An 18664-nucleotide genomic window follows, 5' to 3' on the forward strand; every position below is an offset into this window, starting at 1 on the left:
AATGCAAGCTTTCCAAGGGCAGAGACTCTCTGATGTTTTGTTTCTCTACCCAGTGGCAGGTATGTAGTTGGTGCTCAAGGAATGTTTAAAGAACCAGCTTAATGAATTTATGAGTGATCTGTGCTCAGCCTTGCTCTTGATGTCATCAAGCAGATGATGGTTTAATATTGCAAGAAGCTGGCCACATTATCAGTGCCCGGAAGATTCTCCTTAACGGCTGGAGGGCGTTCCCAAGCGTGGCTTTTTAAGGCATGAACGTGACAGGGACTGTGAGGCTGGAGAACCCTCACGGCCAACCTCTCCCCTCCCTCCCTGGCCTCACTGGTCCACAGTGGCTGCCCTGGTACCTCTGTCCCGCTTCAAGCTCCATTCCTAGCAGTCAGAGATACTGTGGGGAGAGACTATGCAAATAACCTTCGGTTGGGGGGCGGGGAGGGGGATGAGGCTTTGTGGATGTCAGAAACTCTGCCAGTGTGCGGTGGCATGATTATGTTGAAAAGTGGCAAAAGAGGACTTCTCTGGCAGTCCGGTGCTTGAGAATCCACCTGCCGATGCAAGGGACACAGGTTCGATCCCTGGTCCTGGTAGATGCCGCATGCCATGGGGCAACTGAGCCATGCACCACAACTATTGAACCTGTGCTCTAGAACCCAGGAGGCACGGCTACTGGAGCCTGTGTGCAATAGAGCTCATGCTCTGCAACAAGAGAAGCCACCGCAGTGCGAAGCCCTCCCACCGCAATGAAGAGTAGCCCCTGCTCGCCGCAGCTGGAGAAAAGTCTGTGCACAGCAACAAAGACCCAGGATGGCCAGAAGTAAAGAATGAATTAATTAATCAAAAAATAAAAGTGGAAAAGAGAGCAGAGATGCAGTAAATAGCACAGTTAGCCCAAGATGCTCCACTGCATTCAGTCGGCTAAGCCCTTAGATGAAACTTTGTAACAAGTACCCTAGCGCAAGACATTTTAAAATTGAGCTCTTTATGAAGACTAATATTGCTGTCATAAGGCCACTTTATGAAAACTCGAGGGGACCTTTAACTGTAGCAGAAACTTCCTCATTTAAACCATGAAGGTTAAACAATAAAAACTAATTTTCTATTCCCAGTATAGCCATCGCCCGGCCAGGAAGGCATCACTCTGCTTTAGGAAAACAAGGGCATTGTATTCTTCAGCCCTTCGGTGGGTAGAGTCCATTATCTGTGTGCAAAGACATGTCTTTTCCAATCAGCAGCCTCTTCTGGGAGAAATGAGCCCCTGCTCACCACCTGTACTTAGTGGGAGAGGAGGAAACTGGTCCACATCCTGGTAAAGCTCTTCCCTGAGAATTTCCAGGGATGGTCATGGCTGGGGTGGGTGATTCAGTGAGGAGACAGAGATGAGGAGATTCAGAATGGGCTGTGTGAGGGTGGAGAGGCAGAACCCCTATTTGGCTTTGAGGGATTTTTTTTTTTATTGGAGGATAGTTGCCTTATAGTTGGAAGGTTTGATTCTGAGGCTGTAACTCCAGTATTTTGGTCATCTTATGTCAACAGACAACTCATTGGAAAAGCCCCTGATGCTAGGAAAGATTGAGGGCAGAAGAAGAGGGTGTCAGAGGATGAGATGGCTGGATGGCATCGCTGATGCAATGGACATGAACTTGGGCAAGCTTCAGGAGATGGTGAGGGCCGGGGGGCCGGGAGTGCTGCAGTCCGTGGGGTCTCGAGTTGGACACGACTGGGCAACTGAACAACAGCAATTGCTTTATGATGTCATGTTAGTTTCTGCTGTACTGCGAAGTGAATCAGTCATATGTGTACGTAACACCCCTTCCCTGTTGAGCCTCCCTCCCACCCCCCCTACCCCAATTGTCTAGGAGAGAGAATTTTTTAAAGCAATAGGGTTTGGTTAAAAATAACAAATTTTAGGGAACAAAGGGTCAAATTACAAATTCAGGTCTGAGATGGCTCTTACCTTCAGGGTTAGTGGGGCATCTGTCGTATCTCCCCCCGCCCCGACCCAGACACTCTCGGAGCCCTGGACCTCACCCCTCACCCCCACCCCAGGGGGATGGGTGGAGCTGCCCCGCCCCCTTCCTAGTGCTCCTGCCCTGGTCCTGGCAGCCGGTACCCCCAGGGGCTCTGGGCCTGGGAGCACAGGCTCCACTCTGCCTGAATAACAGACGTTTAGGTGGTGGTGTGCAGTTGCCCAAGTCGTGTCTGGCTCTTTGCGACCCCATGGAGGGTAGCACGCCAGGCCTCGCGGTCCTTCACCATCTCCCAGAGTTTGTTCAAATTCATGTCCGTTGAGTCAGGGATGCCATCCAACCATCGCATCCTCTGCCGCCCACTTTTTTTGCCTTCAATCTTTTCCGGCATCAGGGAACCCCTTAATGGCTCCTGTCCTTAAAGTTCTTTGCCTTGAGGTGTTTTCAGAGTCTTAACCATTGACTCTTCACAACAAGCCAGGAGGTCTCCGGCTCCATCCAGGTGCATACAAAGTGTCCCCCGACATCCTGTGGATTAGAAATTCCAAAGCGAGCATTAGCGGAGGGACAAAGAGGGGCTGCGACATCGATTGTAAATCAACCCTAACCTTGTCTCTTGGACTTCCCTGGCAGTGGTCCAGTGTCAGTGTAGGGGGCGTGGGTTCAACCCCTCATCAGGGAACTAGAGCCCACGTGCCAGGTAGCTCGGCCTAAAAAAAACCAATCCTGTCTCTTTTGTTGTTCCATAGCATCTGGTGGTTATTCTTTCTGTGCTTTGTGAGCCAAGAATGCCATGGAAATAAAATCTTTGCAACTAAAGATGAGCTCTCGATAAGACAGTAAGATCTCTCTCCAGGGGAGGAGCTGTGTGCCAAGTCTGCATGGATGGAAGCGCAGGAGACCTGCAGGAGATGACTCTGAAGTGGTGCCATGTGGCTTGAACACCCAGAGTGTTCTCAAGGGTGATGGGCTTTGAGGATGCAGGGGAGGAGTGGCAGGAGAGCCTGGGGTGGTAACCAGCCCAGTCATGCATGGCCCAGGTTAGGAATTAGACTTGTTGCTCAAGTCTGCCCGCAGCCCCTGGAGGGTTTTCAGAAGAGAAGGGACTTCATCAATAGAGGAACGGATGAAGATGTGGTACATATACACAGCAGAATACTACTTTGGCCATAAATATTAATATTTATATTAATTGCCCATATATATATTTGTATATAATTGGGCAATATATATAATTTGGCCATAATATTACTTGGCCATAAAAAGAATGAAATAATGCCATTTGCAGCAACATGGATAGATAGACCCAGAGATTATCATACTAAATGAAATGTCAGACAGAGGAAGACAAATACCATATGATATTGCTTATATGTGGAATCTAAAGAAAAGATACAAATGAATTTATTTGCAAAACAGAAATAGACTCATAGACATAGGAAACTAACTTATGGTTACTGTCGTGGTCTGGGCGCGGGTTGGAAAAGAATTTCCAGGCATGAGGCAGAATGAGAGGGAAATAAAGTTTATTAGAATAGGAGACACTGTTAGAACAGCGGGCTGGCTCAAGGGAGAGCCGACGTTGAACAAGGCTCCTTAGTCCACTTTTATACCCGGGATACAAGGAGTGGGGTAGGGGTCTTGTGGGTCATTTGCTATTGGATGAGGCATATATACTGAGTTGGGGGAAGAGTAAGGCAAATGGGTAAGAGGGGAGACAGGTTATACCACTCAGGAGACTGAAATCCATTAATAGTTACAACACGGGGGAGGGAAGGATGATAAGGGTCCAGTTTATCCGTTCCTGCATTCCAGGACCCTCCTTAGTTTTATCTGCTCTTTTATCCTTGGGTCCCACAGTTACCAACCGGGAAAGACAGGGGAGGGATAAGTTAGGAGTTTGAGATTAACATATACACACTACTATATATAAAACAGATGACCAGCAAGGACCTACTGTGTAGGATAGGGAATGTTACTCAGTATCTTGTAGTAACCTATAAGAGAAAAGAATCTGAAAATGTTTATCCACACCTGATGCTAGGAGCCAACTCATTGGAAAAGACCCTGATGCTGGGAAAGGTTGAAGGCAAGAGGAGAAGGGGGCAGCTGAGGATGAGATGGTTGGATGGCATCACTGACTCAATGGACATGAGTTTGAGCAAACTCCGGGAGATAGTGGAGGACAGGGAAACCTGGGGTCACAAAGGGTAGGATAGGACTTAGCGACTAAACACACACATATATATCTATGTATAGATATATAGTATCCGAATCATTTTGCTGCACACCTGAAACTAACACAACATTGTAAGTAAACTGTATTTCAATAAAATTTTTTTAAAAAAATTTTTAAGAAAATAGAAGATAACGGCCTTGCTCCCTTTCAGACTTTCTGACACTCACTCTAGCAGCATTGGGCTGGTTTGAGGAAAGCAGGAGCCCAGAAGAGGGGGTAGGAGGCTATTATAGTAACTTTGGAGAAGGCAATGGCACCCCGATTTAGTACTTTTGCCTGGAAAATCCCATGGACGGAGGAGCCTGGTGGGCTGCAGTCCATGGGGTCTCGAAGAGTTGGACACGACTGACCGACTTCACTTTCCCTTTTCACTTTCATGCACTGGAGAAGGAAATGGCAACCCACTCCAGTGTTCCTGCCTGGAGAACCCCAGGGATGGGGGAGCCTGGTGGGCTGCAGTCTATGGGGTCACACAGAGTCGGACACGACTGATGCGTCTTAGCAGCAGCAGCAGCAATGAGAAATGATGACGGCTTGAAGGAAGGCAGTGGTCCTCTGGCTGGAGGCATGAGGATGGATTTCTGAGCTCTTTGCAAGGTGCAAGTCTGCAGGATTTCTCTGCAGGAATAGGAAACTGGCTATTCATTTTCAGAAACAACCCTCGTGTGGCATTCATGTGCTAACTCGGCTGATGAATACACTATTCTCGTAACTAGGTTGGAGAAGAATTACAGGAAGGGTATCATTAAGATGTTAAAATGAATGCATTACATATGTTAACAAGTGTATGAACCCTGTATTATATCTGGCAAACGGGGTGTTAAATCCTTGTTCAACCAGCCAGATGTCCCTGCAGCTGCCTTTGGGATTGCAGAGGGAGGCAGCCACCTGAGACCCCAGCTAGGAGCTGGTGCCAGTGGCTTCCAGAAGCATCTGGCTAGACAAATTGCTCCTCCTGTGCTCTGACTGACAGGTACCGCATGGATGGCGCAAGTCACATCGCAGTGCTCAGGTGGGCTCTTTAGTCTGATGAGACCAGACTCCAGCGACTTGACTTTTCTCAGGGTTATCTTTACAGTTGGGAGTATCCTCAGTGAAGATTTGTATCTGTTTATCCATATGATTTTATAAGACCAAATTAATAACGTTCACTTTTGAATTGGAAGGCTCAAAGTCTTGTTGGGGGCGGTTATCCAGCTGAGTTTGCAGAGGCTGGGTTGAGCGTTTGCTGTCAATGTTTAAATAACCTGGAGCAAAATTCCCATGACTGCTCAAAAGGAGCTGAAAATGCTGACAGGTGTTTATATTTATTCTTATGGAGTGCGATCTCTCCTAAGTGGCTCTGATATATTAAGATTGAGCCAGTTCTGGGATGTCTCTCCCCTACTTCTCTTTGGCAAAATGATCCGAAAATAATATAAGATGTTCAGGGGCGCCTGGCACAACAGTCTCCCCATCACACTCCCGGGAATCGTACTTAGATGTTGAATTAAGGCGGAAGTTGAAGAGAAGCCATCCTAGAGACCACAGTTACACAATCCTATTGATCTTTTGTGTACTCTCTTTCTTGAAGGAGAAATTGTGAAATCCCAACATTTTTCTCTGAGTGAAATAAAAAGTGGAAATTAAAGAAAAAGGAAATATCATACCGGTTGTTTTCTTGTCCAAATGTACTGTGACGGCAAAGATGAAAAAGTCAGTGCAGTCTAAATAGGAAAATACCACAAGGAGATTTTCAAAATGTTTGGTAATTTCCTCATCATCTATTGTTTTTAGAACTTTGTGGAGTTGGGGCAGAAGGCAGTTTGAAACCTGCAGTCTGGCTTGTCAATGTTAGACAGTGTCCACTAGGTGGCAGCATGTCAGAGGATTTCTTTTATCCTTGAATTGGCAGTGATTTCTTTGGCTGTCTACCAGTAGTTCGGTTTTTCTTTTTTGTCCCGTTTTGAAGGGTTAAATGAAGCTCTCACAATTTAGACGCAAATTATGCTTATTTAAAAATGCATAAATTAGCTGAAAAGCCTTCTTGTTATAGTGTGACCATAAATATAAGTTCATTCATGCATGGGATTTTCCTAGGAACTTACAGGTAAGATCCTACCAGTCCTGAGTAGGTTTTGGAAGCCAGCGGGTAGGTCTCTTTGTCCTTGAATGTGACAGACGCTAAACATGCTCTCTTCTGAGAAGGCAGATCGCCGATGTTCCTGGGGAACAGGACGCTGGTTTTTCTTTAGGAGTTCTCAGCCAACAGAAGATAGGGCGGTCTGCCCAGCTTTCTCACCCTGGAGACTGTTTCTGGCTTCTGCTGGAGGCTGTTCGCTGGGAGGCGTGTCAAACCTCTCTATACTTCTTTATGCATAGCTGTGGGCATTCTGGATGACAGGAGGGAGACAACCTATGATTGTACTGTGTGTGTCAACTTAAAAACGATTCCCAACCTAGAAGTGGAGAGTTACGTTTTATTCAGTGGGAATTTTTAGGACCTCAAGCCTGGAGACAGCATCTCACATGACCGCGAGAGAACTGCCCTGAGGAGGCGAAGGGAGGAGCCAGGTTATACAGAAGTTTTGCGACAAAGGGCCGGGAGTCTGAACGTCAAACAATTAATGCTAATTAAAGGAGACGGATAACTGAAGTTAAGGCATTTAGCGCTTTCCTGTGTGTGAGAAGATGCAAGAGTCTGGGCTCACTCAAATCATTCCCTTGATATGCCCCTCAGCTCTGGGGCTTCCCTGGTGGCTCAGCAGCTAAGGAATCTGCCTGCAGTGCAGGAGACTCAGGTTCAACCCCTAGGTCCGGAAGATCCCCTGGGGAAGAGAATGGTACCCGCTGCAGGATTCTTGCCTGGAGAATTCCGTGGACAGAGGAGCCTGGTGGGCCACCGTCCACGGGGTCTCAAAGAGTGAGAGGCTCCCGCTTTCGCTTTTCACCCTGTCATCTGGGGCCGCGCTCCCATTTTCCTGCCCTGAGTGTCTCGCCACAGGGTGTGGCTGCTTTTCCCGCCCTGAGTTTCTCACCACGGGGCGCGGCTGCCGCCTGGTGTTCTTTGCTTTCTGAGCTCCCTCGGGGCTCATCCACTCATCAGCCGGAGTGGCTGCGATCGTCTGGGACTATGAACATCCTTGTTTACTGATCCAGCAGGAAATATTCCATTTCTCAATGTGTGTCCAGGGAGTTAACTAAAAAAAAAAAAAATTACAGCTGGGTTTAAAATAAGATAAAACCCATAAAACATTCCTTAAAAGATCTCTTTTATGTGAATAATTTGTTCAGAGGAAAGGAGTTTGGATGTTCTTTGTAGTGTCTTCCCCAAATTAGACAGATCAGATCTTTCTGAATTCAAAGAAACCAGAAGCAGTGTCGGAATGATAAGATTTAGGACTAAAGAACTCTTCGAATTTTAAAACACTCTAATTAATGTGACAAAAGGAGAGGACGGCTGTGGATGAAAATAAATGTAAATGCAAAGCTTGGGAGATAAATAGAATTGTACTCCTTCAGAAGAGTCTCCTATAATCTTGAAAATTAAGAATATTAGGAGGCCATTCAAGAGAGAACTGCATGGTATGTACATAGTCAAGTATCTGAGCTTTGAGAAAAGGGACCAGGGTGGCCCTGCTCTGTGGCGGGACCTTGATGGAGTCACTACTGGAGATGTGAGGCCCTCACGCCCAGGGCCTGCCTGGCTGAGTCTGGAGGCTCCTCCACCCGACAGGCAAGCTCTGAACTCCTCCAGCAGGTTCTGAGCCTGCTGTTCTCTGAAGACTCCCTCCCTCCATCCCAGGAATTCTGAGACCGTATTTCCTGATGTTGAGGTTCCTTTTTGTCAGATCCCCTGGTCCAGGTGGGCGAGAGGGGGAAAAAAAAGACTCTTTCCCCCTCTCCCCACTTAGGTTCACTAGTGGGGGTCCTATAAATTAGACTGACAAAAGACAAGTTAATAAGAGAAGCCATCCCAGTTTATTTAATGTAGGTTTTATGTGACACAGGAGCCTTCATAAGGAAATGAAGACCCACGGGAATAGTTAAGCTGAGTCGGTTTTATACTCAGTTTGATGAAGAGTGGAAAGGTGTAGGGAAAAAATGGGACAGGACAGGGTCTCAGTGAAGGGTGGTACACTGGGGGAAACTCAGCAAGGCCCGTTCCTTCATTTTTTTTTTTTTCATATTTAAGCTGGATCTTGCAGCAATCACTTTTTCTCCCAAATAGGAAAAAAATAGGATAATGTTTTTGTTAATTAACCTCAGACACAGCTCTGTAATATGATTTTTTCAGTATTTGTTATCCACATAGTCTTTGTTCCTTTATATGAAAATTGCATAAACTTTTTTTTTTTTTGAACTTTTTATTTTATATTGGCATATAGTTGTTGATTAATGAGGAAGGCATGGCAACCCACTCCAGTGTTATTGCCTGTAGAATCCCCTGGACAAAGGAGCCTGGTGGGCTACAGAAAGGGGTTGCAGAAAGTCAGACCTGACCAAAGCAACTTAGCAGGCACGCACACATAGCCGATTGACAATGTTGTGATGGTTTCAGATCGACAGCAAAGTGACTCAACTATACATACACGTGTCCATTCTCCTTCAGTTTCCTCTGGGTGTTGTCCCATCTTAAGAGATGAAGAGGCTCCCTTCTTCCAGATGGGGAAGGTACCTCTCACCTGAGGGTCTATGACCTGCTTCAGGGAGAAGAGGGAGGCCAAGAGGTTCTTCCTGCATCCACCATTTCTCAAAATCATATAAATCACTATATTTGGGGGCAGCATGTCCAGAACTCCATCACAGGCCACTGATACTTTCCTGCCAGTCTCCTAGAGTATAGTCTTCTAAAGAGGAGCATGTGCGTGCTCAGTCATGTCTGACTCTTTGTGACTCCATGGACTGTAGCCCAGCAGGCTCCTCTGTCTGTGGGATTTCCCAGATAAATTGTGAGAATATAATCAATGACTAAATAGAGCTCTCACCAAACCACCATTCATGGAAATGCTCAAATAGTAATGTTTCTCTATGCCTGCTACATATTAGAATCACCTGGGGAGATTACTGTAAAAAAAAAAAAAAAAGAAAATCCAGCAAGTCAATATCAGACTAACTGAGTTAGACTGGCTGGAGTTGGGCCAGGGCACCCCCAAACTGTAGTCTCCTTGTTATGTTCATGGTTAATGTGTACACATAAATAAGAATGATCTTAGAGTTCAAAAGATTGGAGGTGGGGTAAGAATATAAGAACAGACATTGAGTCTACATTTTTTGTACTTTGTTTTTCATGTGGATGGTTTTTGAGAAACCTGTATGGCTTTTGAGAAGAAACTGCAATTCTTGGATACCCAAAATTGTATAACATGAAAGCAGCATTACCTCATGGGTCTTTTGCTTGAGTTTTAATTCATCCTGGGTCATGACACTTTTTTTTTTTTTAAAGCAAACATTGAAAGTGCTTCAGAATGGCTCTGGTTATTGCATTTTCTTGTAATAAAGAGATTCTATGACAGCACTGACCTAGCAGCTGCTGATTAAATGGACAGAAGTTCATTCCCGGGTGGGAGAGAACAAACTTTCCCTGCCCACTTAATCAGTGACTTTTGTCTGCTGCGTCTCTGGCCTGGTCTCAAGCTTTGAGAAACTCTCAGAGGTGCACATCTCTGAAGTCTTTGGGGATGGGAGTGGGGTTGCTCTTCTCAAATGGAGGCCCCAGGTCAGCCACGCCAGCTCACCTGCGAGAAATGCGCATTCTCAGACTCCACCCCTGGGAAGTCAGGCTTCACATTCAAGGCTGAGAACCTTCGAGCTAGCACAATGGTTCTCTCCTTGTCTTTCTCAAGAATAAATGTGTTCTGCTATTCTGATTTCCTGATATATCTCCATGTATAACACTTTCCAATTAAAGGAATCATACAGCTGTTCAAAAAAAAAAAAAGAATAAATGTGTTCTTCTCAATAGGAAAGCTCCCAGCAGGCAGGCGTTCGCAGGCCTGTGTCACACCGGGTGCTGCTCCCTTCTTCCATCCCCAACCTCCTTTTCAACGTGATTCTGGGGCTCGGGCAGGAGATGAGTACGCGTCTTTCTACTTCGCTGTCTTGAACCCCGTTCCCCCCTCTTCCTTCTGATGATGAGGTCCATCAGGGCTAGAGGGAGAATGAGAGGTAGCTTGAAGTCTCTGAACTCCTGTCATCCAGGTTCCGACTCCTATTCCGTCTTCTCAGAGGTAGTAATCAGATGAAGATACGTTATAGACACCTATAGAAATAGATAAGGAGATGCACAATGTATAAAGATATATTTAATCATAAATATGTAAAGCTATATACACTGTATAGTAAACATTTCATATATTGGGTTGGCCAAAAGTTTCATCCATAAGATGGTACAGAAAAATCTGAACAAACTTTTTGGCCCACCCAATATGTATCTTCACTTTATATGTATAAATATATATAATGAATAAAGATACATTATGTATGCAATATATTACACATTTGTAACAGATGTATACAATGTATCATTGTGTATATATAAATGCATAAATACACACACACTGTAAAATAGGTAGGTTGTGCATGTATAAATCTTTGTTGAGATTGCAGGGAAGGCTAGGAAATTCCAGAAATCAGGATCCCATTGGGAACCCAGAGATCATGAGAAGAGAGTCAAGGGATGGGCAGTCAGCAGGGGAGAGAAATACATCTTGGATGGAGTGGGAGAAGGAAAGGGCCTGGTGAGGACCACTGGACAGCCCCAAAGGACCAGCCACCATTTGCCCCAGAACTGTGCAGGGCAGTGCCCTGAGCAATAAGGGTAGCAGGTAGTCCTGGATGAGGCTGAAAAGTTTCCACCAAAAGTCAGAAAACAGATCTATGGATACCAAAGGGGAAAGGGGAGGATGGGAGGAAGTGGGAGGCTGGGACTGACTTACATACACTATCAATATTGTGAATAAAGTAACTAATGAGAACCCACTGTACAGTGCAGGGGATCTACTGAATGCTCTGCGGTGACCCGAAGAGGAAGGACGTCCACAAGGGACGGGATTTATGGATATGTGTTCATTTTGCAGTACAGGAGAAATTAACACAGCAGCGTCAAGCAGCTATACACCAATAAAATTTTTTTAAAAAGATCCCAATGCGCAAAAAAAAAGAAAGTCACACTGCGTGTAACTTCTTTAGGCCGTTAGAACAGGTAATTGAAGACAGCGCTGCTGTGTCCTCCAAGGGCCTTTAAAAATAAGATTCTCCATGTCTGCATCTCCATTGCTGCCCTGCAAACAGATTTATCAGTACCGTCTTTCTAGATTCCGCATGCATGAATTAATATGTGATATTTGTCTTTCTCTCAGGGGAAGAAGGGAGTGGGACGGATGGAGAGAATAGCACAGAAACAGATACATGACCATATGTAAAACAGATCGCAAGTGGGAACGTGCTGGGTGACACAGGGAGCTCCACCCAGATACACGCTCTGCGATGACCTAGAGGGGCGTGGTGGGGAGGGAGGTGGGAGGGGTGTTCAGGAGGGAGGGGACCTGTGTATGCCTGTGGCTGATTCATGTTAATGTGTGGCAGAGGCCAACACACTATTGTAAAGCAGTTATCCTCCAGTTAAAAAATAAAAGTAGCTTAAATGCTCTTCTCTCTTGGGGATCCTGAAGGCAAACAGAAGAATCAGTGTAATTTTATCACTTCTGTTAGCAGTTGGAAAACTGTGTTTCTGCCTCTATCTACCCACCCATCATCTGTCTCAAAGCCCTTGTCTCCAGACACTCAAAGAACTTGAGCTATCTGGCCCATCTTTTAAACATTGTGGAGGGTGGGGTAGTTATCATGGATCATCACCCCAATAACACAGAAATTCGGATTCTCTCCAGAGTGTTTCTAGTGTTAATATTACTAATAATTTATTTTTAAAATATCTATGTATCTGTTTATGTGTCTGCATCGGGTCTTAGTCATCGTGCCATGTGGGATCTTTCCTTGTGGCAACAGGCTGCATAGTTGTGGCACCACTTAGGGCTTAGGGCTTAGTTGCCTCTCCACATGTGGGATCTTACTTCCCCGACTAGGGGTCGAGCCCGTGTCCCCTGCATTGCAAGGCGGATTCTTAACCACCCAACCACCAGGCAAGTCCCTCTAGTAGTATTTACATGTATGGCTTTACCAGACCCTTTGCTAAGTGCCTACGTGTATGAGCTCATTGAATCTTCACAACCACCTATGACAGAGGCCCCCTGTGGTCGGGGTGTTGTTAATATGTATGTTAGTACATCCAGGGGCCTGGGAAGGGACTTGACCTGAAGTCAAAGCCTGAAGTTTCATCTGCATCACTTTACTATTTAATAGGAGCTAAGGTCTTGATTCGGAGAAGGCAATGGCACCCCACTCCAGTACTCTTGCCTGGAAAATCCCATGGATGGAGGAGCCTGGTAGGCTGCAGTCCATGGGGTCGCTAAGAGTCAGACACGACTGAGCGACTTCACTTTCACTTTTCACTTTCATGCACTGGAGAAGGAAATGGCAACCCACTCCAGTGTTCTTGCCTGGAGAATCCCAAGGACAGGGGAGCCTGGTGGGCTGCCGTCTATGGGGTCGCACAGAGTCGGACACGACTGAAGCGACTTAGCAGCAGCAGCAGCAGCAGCAGCAGCAGTTACCTACTGGACCCTTCACTGTCAGGGCTCAAATAGAGACAGGCAGTTACCTATACTCTTTGTGTGGGGTTTCCCCAGTAGCCAGAGGTAAAGAATCTGCCTGCCAGTGTTGGACACATGAGTTCGATCCCTGGGTCGGGAAGAGCCCCTGGAGAAGGGAATGGCAACCCACTCTGTATTCTTGTCTGAGAAATCCCATGGACAGAGGAGCCTGTGGGCTACAGTCCATGACATTGCCAAGAGTCAGACACGACTTAGCGACTGAACAACGACAATGCTTTTTATGTACTTGAGCTCTTTTTGTTTCTGCCTTGAGCTTCTACACCTCTATTTGTGGCAATATTTTAAGTTAATTACTGGTGATCTAAAAGCTCTTGGACATCCATGTAGTACTTTAAATACACTGTGACTTTTTAAAATAAAAAATTAACCACTGGGAGCCAGGCATCTTTCTCTTTCTTATGGGGTGAGCTTCAACGTTATAACAGGAATTCACTAATGAAATAGACATAAAAAGAGCCTCCCTAAAGATTTAAGAGGGTCATACATTCTGTGGTAATTGTTATTTTCCTAGTTAACTTCATCTTCGTTTGTGTACCTGCTACAAATGTTTCATTATGTTTGGTGATTCCATATTTTATAATTTACACTGTCTTTTATTTCCTCTTACTGTCCGAAGTATTTTGTTGAATAGTATGTGTGTAATCTACTTTTTAAGCACATCAGATAATTCTTTGGAGATGAACTTCCCCTGATGGCTACTTAGAACATCAAGAAATTTTACTACCTATGTATTTTTGGCATATTTTGAGGGAAAGAGGATTAATTTATTGTATGTCTAGCAGTCTTGAATTCTTAACTGCCTTATCAAAAGAGTGAGTGTATAAATAAGATTTTTTTTTCTTTTTATTGCAGGAAATGCAACATATTGTTAAATCACAGCACATTAGAGCAGAAAAAGGTAAGCGTGGACCTGTACAAATATTTGAAAACCCCTAGGGTGACTCCTCCTTGGGCTAATGTGGCTTCTCTTATCCCCAGCCATGGTGGAAGGTTCGTGGTTAGATCTGGCCAGAAGGAACAAACCTGAGATTCAGCCCTTTGCCCATCTCACGATTAACGCCACTGACATCCCATCAGGTAAGTTCCGTTTGCATCCAGCCTGAACAATATTTCAAGAGTCATTTGTCACCCCAACTGAATACTCAGACCTATTCTTAGCCTGTTACCAAAATTTTGAGAGCCCGTAACTTCTAGACCAGAAGAAAAGTCATCTGGTCTTCAGTTTGTCATCCACACCATGGAAACAGTGATTCTCAATCATGCAGGAATCCACATCATCACTATATTCATTTTCAGACCATCAGAGTGACTTTATGTTAAACAACTGCCAGGTGAGGTGGTATAGCTGAGAAGAATGGTCTCTTGGTATACTCATCTCTGTTTATCCAGGCCAAGGTTGACAAATCCCCATGATTGGCCTGTGAGGTGCGTGAATTCCTCCAGGTAGTCATATACTCTGGGCTTCCCAGGTGGCTCAGTGGGTAAAGAATCCACCTGTAATGCAGGAGAAGTAGGAGATGTGAGTTTGATCCCTGGGCTGGGAAGATCCTCTAGAGCAGAGCATGGCAACCCACCCCAGTGTTCTTGCCTGGAGAATCCCATGACAGAGGAGCCTGGCAGGCTGCAGTCCACAGGGTCGCAGAGAGTCGAACACGACTGAAGTGACTGAGCACACACACAGTCATACTCAGCCGTCTCCTGCGGAGTGCCAGGTAGAAGCTTAGCAGAGTGATATTTCAGAGGCAGGGGCCCTCTAGAAAATGAGACACACTCTTTCTCCAGGGGTTATCACTATTTTTCAGGCTAGATATTTAGCTCAGTGGACTGGAGACCTGATTTTCTTTTGGAAAGAGAAGACTCAGAGCTCTGCATCTACATCTACCCAATGTAGTCCATCATACAATCCCCAACGGTTACTTCACATGAGGCTAGGTGAACTTAAAAAAGATTACAAAGAACCTTACAACAGTGTTGACTCCATATTGGCGCTTGCCATCTGCCTCTACAAGGATTAGATCACCTGCTGTTATAGCTATTGGCCTTCAATACCCCCTGAAGGGAGTTCAGGGTGGAGATCAGGAATGAGACGCTCTGTGCTCTGGGAAAACTGGCAGAACAGGTCTTTAGATAGATATTTTCAGGATCTGATTTTATGAGCTAGATACGTGTATCTTTTCATATCTAGGAACGCACTAAATCCCTTCATGGTGACCTCAGCTCCTCGTGACTAACAGAAAACTTTTGCAAAGATACGTGCTTGATTGCACTGAACTCCCCCTTCTCCAAAATCATATATATTGACCTTCCCGCTACCTCTTTGGAGCAGTTTTTCAGAGCTGTCTGAGGCGCTGTCTCCCAGGCTGCAGTCCTCATTTTGCCCCAAATAAAGCTTAGCTCGCATAAAACTTAACTTGCAAATCTCACAATTGTGAAATTTTTTTAAGTCAACAGTAGAGTTAACATGGAACATTACTATCGTTATACTATTTATTGGATACACACTATGTGTCAAGCATTTTGCTTTGTGTTCATTATCTTTACTTCTAACTATCTCTAATTCTACAACCCAGCAAAATAGCGATTATTGTTCAGATTTTGCAAATAGGGAAACCAAGATGCACAGAGTGTAAGCTACCTGATCCAGGCTACAACAGGGCAGGCTTAGAAACTGAATTCCACTCTAGCTGATTCCCAAGTCTGTGCTTTTTACTCTGTGGATTATCACATAAGTACCTTGTGGCCAGTTGGCTTTGTCGGAGGGAAATACTTTCAGTGTCCTTATGTTCCTCCCTTCCTGTAAGAAGTAGATGAATGCAGTTGTATAGCAGGTGTCTCGGGTCTGACTGCCTGGGTCTGAGGCCCCACCGCACTCCTTCCTGATTGGGTGACCGTGTGTGTACTATCGAAATCCTTTGTGTGTTAGCTTCTTCAAGGGGATGGTAATAGTATCTACTTCCTGCAGCAGCTGTGAAGATTTAACCAGCTCACGTACTAACATGCTTATGTGGAAATGAGCATAGAGTAAGCACTCAGTGAATGCAATTTGTTATTTAGAGTTTAATTAAATAATTATACATATTCTTTTTTTCCAAAAAATTATTCAGGGCAAATTTTTCTTGTGCTGTGCTGTGCTCAGTCACTTCAATCGAGTCTGACTCTTTGCGACCCCATGGATTGTAGCCCGCCAGGCTCCTCTGTCCGTGGGATTCTCCAGGCAAGAATACTGGAGTGGGTTGCCATTCCCTTCTCCAGGGCATCTTCCCAACCCAGGGATTAAACCTGAGTCTCCTGCATTGCAGGCAGATTCTTCACCCACTGAGCCACCTGGGAAGCCCAAAATGTTACCACTCCCACACCAGGAGTTGAACCTGGGCCGCCTGGATGAAAACCAGGAATCAAGACCATATGGGAAGTGCTAAATCTTAAAAAAATCCAAGTTTTAATAAACAGTTTTGAAGCCACTATTATATTTAATAGTATGGAGCACAAAGGAATTTTGCCTGACTGCAGACACAGAAAGTGAGCAACCACCTCTGTGATTTTCAGAAGATTTTCCTCAACTCTCTCTCCTGTCCCAGATATTTGCTTCAAAAACAAATTTACTCTTTCTCTGTCTCTCTCTGTGTATGTGCCTTATGGAACTGTTCTAATTTTCTGAGTGGAAAACTGTTTTGCATGTTCGCAGAGGCAATCAAATTAATACTGATCCATCATCTGTGTGTGCTGTGAATGCACTCTGCATTTATCTTTTTGGTTCATTTTAAATGGCATATGATAAACATTGCGTTAGACTGTGTGCCAAGGTCTATTTGGCAATGACAAGCATGTTTTAGTTATAAAGCTCTCCCTCCAGGCACCTAGCATCAAATCATTGCCAAAAACAAGGCAAAACTCCTGGACATTTTCTGATGGTTATTGAGCTTGAGATGGAGTGAAATGAACTAGTGTATGCTTCTGTTTAAGAAAATAGAATTTGATCTTCTGGCTCCTGGACTCATTTGAGTTCAGTGACTCCTTGAGTTCATTTATCTCCTATTTGGACCAGGATTGGATACTTTGGAGAAAGATGGCTTTATGTTTGCATGTTCACTTGGGGTCTCTTTTTCATACTTAGTTGTTCAGTCATGTCCTACTCTTTGCAACCCCACAGACTGTAGCCCGCCAGGGTCCTCTGTCCATGGGGATTCTCCAGCAAGAATTCTGTAGTGGGTTGCCATTTCCTCTTCAAGCGGATCTTCCCAACCCAGAGATCAAGTCCTGGTTTCCTGCACTGCAGGTGGATTCTTTACCATCTGAGCCATGGGCTCCCCTGGTGGCTTAGATGGTAAAGAATCTGCCTGTAATGCAGGAGGCCTGGAAAATTCTGTGGCTAGAGGAGCTGTTTCATACTTATTTGTACTTATCTACATATATGAAACGAATCAGAATCTGCCTTATACTGATACATTTCAAAGCTTCTTGATTTTTCATTGGGGAGTATTTCATGAGGTCGGGATTCATGGCTTTCTTAAGGGGAGCTCAGGCTAAATATCTGGAGAGGCTTCTCTAATAGCTAATAGCAGTGACTCGGGGTTGGGGAGGCTGGGAAGGCTGAAGGTCCTCTAGTGAGAGAAACTCAGGCTTGCGTATGAGGTCCTCCAACCTGAAGGGGGCGCTCTTCTTGTCTTTTCTCCCCCTGGCATCTATTCATGAGCCCTCCAGTTGACACTGATGGCTTTTCTCCTCTCTCCTCTGCATACTGTGTGCATTTCATTCTTTGCTTGAACAGTTTCTCTCGCTCACAGTACTCTGCCTTTTCTCAGCCCATCCACATTTGATCCAAGTGCTCCCTGTTCTCTGTCACTGGGCTGAACTCACCTGATCACCATTAATTTCTGCAGCTTCCACTTGCAAGTTGCTTTAACTGAAGTTCAACCATGTGTTATGTGACATGCAGAGATGAAAATGTTACATTTCTCATTTTGCGTGCCCATTTCTTATTTTCTTCCCTTCTAAGTCATAAGCGCCTTGTGGGTACTCTGCTTGATATAATTCTTAATTATGGGTAGAATGAATGTCCATAGGAAGCACCAGTCAAATATTTACTGAATGACTGAATCGATCAGGGAATGGATAAGAGTAAGTCTGTAGAGCAGGAAATTAGGATACTCCTTCCACTTGAGGTAACAATGAGAGTGGCAGGCGGTCAAGGTTTCTACATTCTTCCCTGCCTTCCCAGACCTATCTCCCAGCCCTTGGTCTAAGGCTAGCTGATCCATCCCATTGAGAGGATAGACCCCACCTTAGGCATTCCTTTGCTCTCTGTTAAGGACCACCATGGAAGGAAGATGAAGTATAAGGCCAATAATTGATTGGATAAAAGATTGAATACACAAGTAGGGGAAGAAGGAGGTAACCATCTGTTGATCTGAGATAGGAAACACCTTGAGTTTTATTAGCTTGTCATTGGACTAGGTGGCTGTTTACGAGCCCGGAGAAATAACTTTGCTAGTCTTTATGAATCGGAGAAGGCAATGGCACCCCACTCCAGTACTTTTGCCTAGAAAATCCCATGGACGGAGGAGCCTGTAGGTTGCAGACCATGGGGTCGCTAGAGTCGGACACGACTGAGCGACTTCACTTTCACTTTTCACTTTCATGCATTGGAGAAGGAAATGGCAACCCACTCCAGTGTTCTTGCCTGGAGAATCCCAGGGATGGGGGAGCCTGGTGGGCTGCCCCATCAGGGTAGCCCACAGAGTCTATGG

The 18664-nt window shown here is 45.2% G+C and overlaps 1 protein-coding gene across 1 annotated transcript in view; it reads left to right on the forward strand.

The window, feature by feature from the left end:
• Positions 1 to 18664, forward strand: part of TNFSF11 (TNF superfamily member 11) — a 41224-nt gene that overhangs the window by 19824 nt on the left and 2736 nt on the right. The window contains exons 3-4 of the mRNA NM_001205770.3: positions 13770 to 13815; positions 13896 to 13994. Coding sequence (NP_001192699.1) covers positions 13770 to 13815; positions 13896 to 13994 — 145 coding nt within the window. The remainder of the gene's footprint in view (positions 1 to 13769; positions 13816 to 13895; positions 13995 to 18664) is intronic.

The sequence above is a fragment of the Bos taurus genome, chromosome 12, assembly GCF_002263795.3.
Source record: "Bos taurus isolate L1 Dominette 01449 registration number 42190680 breed Hereford chromosome 12, ARS-UCD2.0, whole genome shotgun sequence".
In the NCBI taxonomy this organism is placed as follows: domain Eukaryota; kingdom Metazoa; phylum Chordata; class Mammalia; order Artiodactyla; family Bovidae; genus Bos; species Bos taurus.